General features: G+C 37.5%; 1 protein-coding gene across 1 annotated transcript; it reads left to right on the forward strand.

Moving 5' to 3' along the window:
* Positions 1–421: 421 nt before the first annotated feature.
* LOC135636217 (putative invertase inhibitor) lies at positions 422–961 on the forward strand. Its single transcript, XM_065147848.1, has one exon. The coding sequence runs from the start codon at positions 422–424 to the stop codon at positions 959–961; it is 540 nt and encodes a 179-aa protein (XP_065003920.1).
* The last annotated feature ends 8,922 nt before the right edge of the window (positions 962–9,883 follow it).

A 9,883-nucleotide genomic window follows, 5' to 3' on the forward strand; every position in this document is an offset into this window, starting at 1 on the left:
GACATAAGAGAATCTGCATTCATACATGGAACTTTCAGCCTTCACTTGCTTTCCCAGCCATGCATCTCATTGACCCATGTACTAAAATAATTTAATCTAACTTAAATATCAATAGTAAAACCCAGATTTCCACGTCTAATACAAATTAAAAAATAATTATTCCCCATATAAAATCAAATTATAAATGTTTAGAATTGTTTATAATCCTTATGAACACTAATAAGGAATAATCGATACTAAATATTTAAAATTGTTTCTTTCTATAAAAAAAAAATCCATAGTTGAATTCTTTATTTCTTGCCTAATAATGGCTCTAGAATTCGGTAATATTTACCCGCCTCGATAAGTATATATATTGATATCAACTTCGTCTCCTTGCGAGCACGCATAACCTAACCAAGCTATCGATAGCAGCAGATCGATGAGGCCGTCCACCATCTGTATTCTCCTCGCGGTGGCAGTCCTCCTCCTCCACTACCACCTCCTCCCCGGGGTGGAGGCATCGGTTGAGAAGGCGTGCAGGGACGCGGCGAATAGCAGCCCCAATATCAACTATGACTTCTGCGTGGCGGAGCTCCTCCCGTACCCGGGGAGCGGGTCGGCGGACCAGAAGTCGCTGACGGTGATCGCGGCTACCTTGGCGAAGGACAAAACCACCAGCGCCAGCGCTAAGGTCAAGAGTTTGCTAGCCAGAACGAGTGATCCAAAGACGAAGCAGGGCTTGGAGTCTTGCGGGAGCGTCTACGAGGACCTGTTCTCCGACCTCAACACGTCCATCCCGGCCATCAAGGAGGGTCGCCTGGTCGACGCCAAGACCTATCTTAGCGCCGCTGTGGACGCGCCCGACACCTGCGAGGACGGTTTCAAGGAGCTGAAGGTCCCCTCGCCCTTGACCAAGGAGGACTCCGACTTGACGCAGATGTGCACTATTGCTTTAGCCTTCACCAATATGCTGGGGTGACTTTCTTGCCGTTACGCCTTTCCGTTAGTTATAGCGTTGATGTGAAGCTCCTCTTCCAAAAAAAAATTTTTTTTTTCGAGTGGTATAATTATTAGTAATATTGTAAGAAGAAGATTCTTTTTAATTACATGCAATCAAATAAAATAAAACCATGTTGATTTTAGAGTAAAATAGTTCAACTGATGAATTGATTAGTTTCTCATATGTGAATTAAATCTGATTAGTCTCTTTTTCTATCTAAAACTATTTCAAACCTAATAAAAATATATGATAATGCTTATGTGGGTCATAGAGATTTTGAAGACCCATTGCTATCCTTAGTTTTAATAGTTTTAGGGTAATGTTTCAAAATCTAAAAACTTAGGGGTAAAATAAACTGGGGTTCGAGGAGTTAGTTCATGTCTTGCTTACGATAAAATCTATGTTAGTACTGGTAGATGATGATGTCATTAGTTGATTATCTCAATATCACAATTGAAGTGATCAAATGAATCAAGGTGTTGCTTAATTGATGGCCACACCTACATTCTTCGCCCTTGTGCCACTAAATCATTTCAAGCATAGACCAAAAAAATGAAACTTCGAGATCGATTCAAGAATAGCAAATTGTTCAGCACAAAGAAATAAAAAATCCCAAGATCGATACAGGAAAGAAGACACACAGTGAGGGAAGATGAAGGTAAAGGCTTGACTTGTCATGTCCTTTTTGTTTCATAAGATTATAATATATAAGTGCATCAAGAGTCAAGTAAATAAACATCACTTAATTAATTATAATTTATTTATTATAATTAATATAAAAAAATTATAAATATTTATTATAATTTATTTATTAATTAAAATATAAGTAAAAAATAATACTCGAGAAATATAGTGATGTCAACTCAAAAATAAAATTCAACTAGCTCTAACCCATTAGTAGATGAAAGTCTATTCTTTATTGGAATCCAATTTAGTGCTAATAAGAGCCTATTTTAAAAATAAAAAATAAAACCAAAAAATTTCAACGATGTTGAATAGGAACATATATAAGTCAATTGTAAGACAAATACATATCCAAAAGTTAATCATCCTACTAGTGTATATCAAATATTCGAATGAACACTCCTGTGAAAATATATAGAGAAGTTTTATCCTTCGGAAATAATTTATATTCTCCTAAGCGCGGATGTAGACAAACCTATATCATACTATAAATAGCGAATGGAGTGATGCCCCTCACCCATTAATTTTCATTAATTAATATCTTGCATGCAGATGCTATTTGTAATACTTAATTTTAATAAGATTTAAATAATAGGTTATTAAAAATATTATTTTATTTCTTATGTAATTTCATCTTTGTAATCAACTACTATTTATTATGTTTTAATCTAGCTTAAATTATACTAATCTATGATGGTTCCAAATTGATTAAATGAGGATTAAAGATTAATTCAATTAGGTTATAGTTAAATCGAGTTCAATTTTATTGATTGAGTTAAGTTTAATTCAATTGACTACTAATTGATATTATTTGAGAATAATAATATTCGAAAGATAAATTAAGATGTTTCATTGTATTATTTCATCCCGATATATATATATTATCAGTATGAGATGATTTTGTTTTTCTATCAAGGGTAGATAGGTCGATTCTCTTTGGGGATTAATGGGCTATCAGATGTAATGACTGGATGATTCCTCAATGCACTCTTGGGAAAAACACGTCATCACTTTGACGAGTGAGGGAAATTACACCATGTGTTGTTGGGAGTGTGATATAGGTTTGTCTCTATCCATTGTTGGGAGAATATAAACTCGTCTTATAGGATAAAGTCTCTTTATCTATTGTTGGAGGAGTGCTTCTTCAGTTATTTGATATACGCTAGTGAAATGATTGACTTTGAATATATATTTATTTTACAATCAAATTATAAAGGTTCCTACTCGGTATTGCTAAAATTTTTTATTTTATTTTTGATTTTTCAAATAATCTCCTAGTAGCACTAGACTAGATTCCAATTGAGAGTTAAGGGCAAGCTAGATCTAATATTTGTTAAATATTGGATCCATCAAGTGGACAAAATATTTGAAGTTATTGAATGTAGAGAAAATCAGAAGGTGTCTTTCGCTTCTTTCATTTTGAAAGAAAAGACAAATACTTATTGGACCTCAAAAAAGAGGATGTTGGATGCAAGAGGCAATGCAGTGACTTGAGAGCAATTTAAAAATGAATTATGTGAATAGTTTTTTCCCTGATTCAATCTACTTCTAGAAACAATAGGAGTTCTTTAGCATCCACTAGGGAAGTGGGATTGTGATGGAGTATGATCATTATTTTACTAAGTTGGTTCAGTTCTCTCTATATATTGTCTTTAATGAACATCAAAGAGCTCATCACTTTGAGAGGAGAATTTGTCTACTAATTAAAAATTCTATTATTACATTAATTTTACTAATATATGCTAAAGTATTTAATCAAGCTCTGATGGTAAAAAAATTAGATAATGAATTGCAATAGGTAAAGGACTAAAAGTAGCTTTTTAGTATTGCACCAACTGCACATGGAGGTTATATTATTGACCTTCAAAGAAGGGCAAGAGTAGACAATCTAGACATTAGCAACTAGGAGCTTCAAGTAATTAAGTTGTCATGAGATGTAAGACTAATTATGTTTTTACTATTAGGATCGTAACGACACAATGAGGAGAGGGGGTGGGGGGTGAAATAGTACTATAGCAATTTTATACAATTTTAAGTTTAGATCAATAAATCCATATAAAAAATGTTCGCCTCGGCTAATGATTCAGTTAGTTACCTTCTGTCTTATATAATACCTGGACCACTACTAGTTGGGGCTCTGATTCCTTATCTGCTCTTGCAACTTGGTTTTCGACCTTTTCTTTTATTGCCTACCTCGACTGCTTATTGGAGATGATACCTTGCCCACCTTTCTTCTTGGTCCACTAATACTGATTCAAAACGGGGTGCATTCTTATACTAACTAGTTTGATTCCGATCTTAGTATAATCAAAAGTGTGAGTAAAGGTAGCAAGTGAAGTAAATCAGTAAGCAATAACAAAACAAAAACAAGAAAAGAGATGCAAACCGATTTACAGTGGTTCGATTTTCCTGACCTATGTCCACCCATGATTCTTCTTCCCTTAAAGCCACCGACTTTCACTATTGATCTTCTTTCTAATGGGTGAAGATCAACTACCCTTGTAATAGCTTTTCTCCTTTTAATAGGCTTAGGAGAAAACCTTTACACTCTCTCTTTTACAAGATCTTTCACCTCCGACAACTTGAAATCACCTCTAAACTCAAGAAGGAAGAGACTCAAATACATCTCAAAAAGATAGTTTATAACACTTTTGTACTCAAGAATTTATGCTCCATCAAGCAAGTATGAGTGGGGTATTTATAGTCCCCAAAAGGCTTCAAGAATTAAGCCAAAAATTTAAATCCCTAAATTTTTAAGGTACTAACAGTACTACCGTCAGCATTGGGCAGTACTACCACTATAATGGGACCACAAATAAAGGCTTTGGTGGTACTACTATCGGCTTGGGTGCTACTACTGTTAAAACCACCAAAAAAGCACAAACAGTGCATTTCGACTGACTCAAGCGGTATTACCGCTTGGTCCTAGCGGTACCACTGCCTAGGCCTATCTTAGGTCATCAATTTAGCCTTCTAATAGGCCCAATTCAGCCTTGATTTAAGCCCAATGAGTTTTTTGACAAGTTGGCATGGTTTCAACCCAATACCAACTCAATTTGACCTAAAAAGATCTCGATCAAGACTTTTAAAATCCAACCACATATCCTGCATAATTATGAAGCTTTCAACACATTGTATGTTATTTTGGTATATCATTCGATCTTTTGGCACTTCATCCAAACCTTCAGCACATTATCCTTTCCTTCGGTATATCGTCTAATCTATTGACATGTTGACTTTTGCATGACATCCTATATTTTGATAAAATACCTGATTCTTCTAGCATAATGCCTAAACTTATAGCATGAAGTATAATCTTTAATAGGTCGACCAATCCTCTAGCTCGATGCCCAATTTTTGACATGATACTTTTCCTGGCACATCTGATTCTCTTGCTTCGACAATTTGCCTTTTGATAGTTTGAGTCTGTGAACGAAGTATTTTCTACGTTACTTATCTTAAAAGCATATTAGTTTATAAACTAATCAATTGATTTCATCATTAAAATTTGATATTCAATAATCTCCTTTTTTATGACGATAATCAATTGATGATAGAGTTTTAACCAAACTTCACCTATCTATATGTCATTTTAAAAGATTATGAGAAAATTGAATTCAAATGATCATATGTTATTTTAAATGTATATACTTGTTAGTTATAGGTACCTTACAAGCCAATCACATAAGTGATGATACGTTTGACATGAAACACACTCTTTTAGTTTATTATTTATTTGATATTTTTTCTCACTTTATATTGCTCGTTGCATATATTGTGATGTTCATAGATCTATGCAATGAAAATCGAATCGTAATGAGATCACGATAATGAGACTTCTTCACCTTTAAACATATACCCTAAATAATCTCGGTCATTGGTTACTCAAGAGGGATATTAAGATAATTGGATAAACTTATGTACTATATACTCATTCATTTGATTAAGGCAGCTGATCTCATAGTTCTTCATATGGGGACACTAGGGATATAGTTTATGTGCTCATTGGAGAACGAGTTCATTGATTGATCCACTTACGGAATGTTGGATTGTTGATGATATCTCATTATCAAACAATGATTCTGTTGTCTAATGGTGTATTTGGTACTTAGACTTGAGGCACCAGGGATGTCCTATATGAGTACTCCACTCTTTGATATCGGACTTATAGGTAGGAAAATTTTATATCTAGCACAACCGATTATCGGGAGTAACAATCAACTTTACAAGGGCTATTGAGTGTCGATAAAGGATCATCCACTCTTAGTGTCATAAGAGGAATATCCTATATGTTTTTGCTCAAGTAAATCCTTGGATAGAGTCATCGGATTAAGAGAGAAAGAGAACTTTGAGAGAATCCGATTAGAGCGAGATTCAAGAAGATTTCATATGGGCATGACAGCACCATGCCTGATATATGATCTCTAGGATATTAGATGGATAAGGGACTATAGATACATGATAACTAAGGACAGATAGGTCAAGTGGATTAGATTCACCTGTATCATCTAGGGATTGTGACGTAATGACATAGTACGTCCGTAGTCGTTGAATCAAGTGAATTAATATGAAGATAATAATTCACTGACTAAAAAAAAGTTATGACAAGTATGACTCACGACTAGCTCGATATTAGGCCTAGAGGGTCACATACAAATGGTAGGTGTTGCGATGAGTAGAGGTTCGAATATGAGATATCCGTTGGAGCCCCTATCTTATTGGATATCCAATAAGCCCTTGAATTATTAGATCTTGTGAATAAAATCCAATAAAGGATTATTAATCCAAGAAGGTTGGGTAGTTGGATTGAGATTCAATACCTAATATGGTAGGATTCATTAGGGTTAAGTTGACAAGTAATCTCTATAAATAGGAAGGAACCAAATGGTCATAGGCTAGACTCCTTTTTTGCTACCACCTCCTATACTCCTCTCTCCCTCTCCTCAACCAAAAGTCTCAGTTTGGGGCATGTGGACAACAAGAAGGGTCGACCCCTTCAAAATCGCATGGTACATATATAAAGGAGGATTGTGCAGCGATTTGAAGACCATTTTCACAGCCCCTATCGTGTGGATCACCACTAAAGAGGAGTACAGTTGACCTTCTTCATCCTCTCCTATAGATCTATAGGATTTCAAGGATATATGATCTCTACAGGTAACACATCTTGCATATATGTATAGTTTTTCGGTTTTACGATTTTTGCGCACCAATCTTCGCACGATGATGAAACCTTTTCTACGTGAAATCTATGATTTTATTTTTTGTTCTTCCATTGCACATGTGATACTGCCCTAGATTTCCTAACAGTGGTATCAGAGCCAGGTACTCATTAGAGAATAAGTTCATTGATTGGCCGAGATTATTTAGGGTTTGCATTTAAAGGCGAATCAGTCTTATTATCGTATTCTCATTACGATTTGATTCCTATTGAATAGATCCATGGACATCACAATATATTAATACAACAAGCAATATAAAATAATAAAATATTAAATAATATAATAAGTAAAAAGAGTGTGTGTCATGTCACACGTTGTCACGGACTTAGCTAGTTTTGCCTAAGTCGTGTGGCACCCTTGCGTGTCCGTCCGTAAAGGTCAGCCTCCCCGAAGCCTCCCACTATCCCTTAGGATTAACAAAAGAGAGAACGAGTTAGAGAGAACGCCTCAATCGGGATCCACAAGCAAACATCTCTGAAAAACACTTCATAGACAATGCAAATTACAAACAGACTTTACAAGCTCTAAACAGTTACACAACAAAGGGTAAAATGGTTCATTATAGACCGAAAATCTCTCGCACGTGTCCACATGACACAACCTTTATTTACAAGCCTAAAGAGGCCACCAACCCAACTAAAATGGGACTATTAAGCCTTCGGTCGTCCCTCTACATGTTGTACAAGGCATGAACATACCAAAAGACACGGACATACATAAGCATTACATCAAACATCCTGTTTAGAAGTTTGTCCATGACATTCTCCCCCACTTATTCCTTCGACGTCCTCGTTGAAGCCTTTGTCGACACTGCAACTCCTCGCCTTTGTTGAGTCTTCAATCTTCTGCTCCAACTACAATGCGCCTCTTGGCTCCTAGTTGCTCTCCGCTGCTGTTTTTGAGTAGTCGAACCTTTGATCCGCCATGCTGCTTCAACTCACCAATGACTCTGACTCTGGTGTGGGGTTGGCTGAGTTGTGTTGATCCTTGTTGATTCCTATGGATCCTCCAAATGAAGGAAATGACCATCCTTACTGCGCTAGTCTCTCAAATTCCTCATGCTGTTGAACTGGGTGGATGCTTGTTGGAGCTTTTAACGAGCATCGTCTCGTAAACTTTTGAAGTTTTGGGTCCTTCCTCCACAAAATTTATTCATTGACTCTTCTTTCACTTAGTTGTCACATCCAAGTAGGTTCGCATCACTTCCGCTTTCGATTGGCATTTCGTTGGGAAATGAAGCGGACAATCTACTCTAAGTAGCACTGATCACCGTTGGTGAGGATTTGACAACTATTATCTTCCATTATCTTCGAAGGGTCTTTGAACTTGTGCAGAGCTCCTCTGTTGGATAGATAAGATAATTGGGGTACTCAGTTTCGCCCATTCTCTTAAGAGTTGAGAAGGCAAAGGTTACTTGACTTCGCCCGCCTCCTCGAGGTTGTACTCCATGCATCGAGCTAGTTATTGGCCTTCGCCTGCTCTTTGCTCACACTTCTGAAGCACTTGAAGTGTTTGCACTCCTTGCGTTGAGTTAGTTACTGTGATTCACCTTCTCAATGCCATCGAACTTCTGGAATGCACTAACTTGGAGTAATTCTCTCATAGGTTTGGTCGCCTCTGGGATTGTATCGTCTTCTCCATCAACCCTGCCGCCTACTCCATTGAGTCCACCTACATTCTAACTGATGCTTAATTTTAGGTAGCTAAGTCCCTCTGGACTCGTCGTCGCTTCCTCGCCCCTTTCGACCCCCTGCTTCAACACCTCTGTGTTCTCCAAGCAGCTCTCCTTTGGTCGATGGAAAGACAGACTGCAACTCCTATGCATAGCCTCTGCCATCACATTGTAGGGTTTGCACCGATTCTGTTCTCCTTAGCTTCCTTGGTAGCAACGTTCGCTTACTCGACCTTGTCCTCTGACTTGCCGGGCTCCCTTTGGTAGAACCCTTGCAGATTCTAAACTTGGGGTTGATCTCTTTAGGGGATCGGGCTCCTTGGAACTCTATAGGGGTTCCTCCCTCCAAGTTGCTGCTCAAAGGCTGCAGAAAAGATTCATCTATTGCTTATGAAAAGAGAAGGAATACATGGCTATTTATAGGGCTTCTAAACCCTAACTCCTAATAGGACTCCTACTTAAGACTCTTACTTCTAACCAACTCCTAATAGGACTCCTACTCAAGACTCCTATTCCCTTACAACTCCTAATTCTTCTCTAAGAAAAAACCTCCTACATGAATGCCCCTCTCAATTAGGACTCTCCTAGCTAGAGTCCTAACAGAATGTCCCTCTCACTTAGGACTCTCCTAGCTAGAGTCCTAACAGTTTTACATGAATGTCTCTCTCAATTAGGACTCTCCAAGCTAGAGTCCTAACAGACCCGCCCTCTTCAAATCAGCCTTGTCCTCGAGGCTGATGATTCGTGAATTCTGGGAATTTGATCTTCAAGTCGTCATAGTTCTCCCAAGTGGCATCTTCTATTGGTAGGTTCGCCCACTGTATTAGCACTTCATTAGTGGGTCGTCGTCGTCGAGTCACGATCCGTCGATCAATAATGGAACTTGGCTAGGTCTGGAGTTCTCTTTGGGTAGTCATATTTGGTGGGTGGCTTTGGGTTGTCTCCAAGCACCTATTTAAAACTTCCGTCTGGCTGTTAGTTTGTGGGTGATATGTCATACTCCTTTTAAATTTAGTACCCTGCATATGGAATAACTTTGTCCAAAATCTACTCTTGAAGATGCAAGTAGAATTTGTCACAAGCACAATTCATCCCTTATAGCATAATTCTTTTGAGTCCCGATTGTAATGAGCCACGGAGCTTGGTGCTTCCTCTAATTTTTTTTGTATCTTACTGGTCTTCGAATCTCCCTGCCATTCCATCTTAATATCCTCAAGGAAGTCACTGGTTGGAAGTAAAACGATCGAAAATTCAGCTTGCTCAGGTAGCTGCGAAAGCGCATCTGCAACAATATTCTCTTTCCACCTTTTGTAAGTTATTTCA

This window comes from Musa acuminata, chromosome BXJ1-3 (assembly GCF_036884655.1).
Source record: "Musa acuminata AAA Group cultivar baxijiao chromosome BXJ1-3, Cavendish_Baxijiao_AAA, whole genome shotgun sequence".
Classification (NCBI taxonomy): domain Eukaryota; kingdom Viridiplantae; phylum Streptophyta; class Magnoliopsida; order Zingiberales; family Musaceae; genus Musa; species Musa acuminata.

Coding starts and splice junctions, on each gene's coding strand:
- LOC135636217 (XM_065147848.1), top strand. CDS start 422: ATGAGGCCGTCCACCATCTGTATTCTCCTCGCGGTGGCAGTCCTCCTC.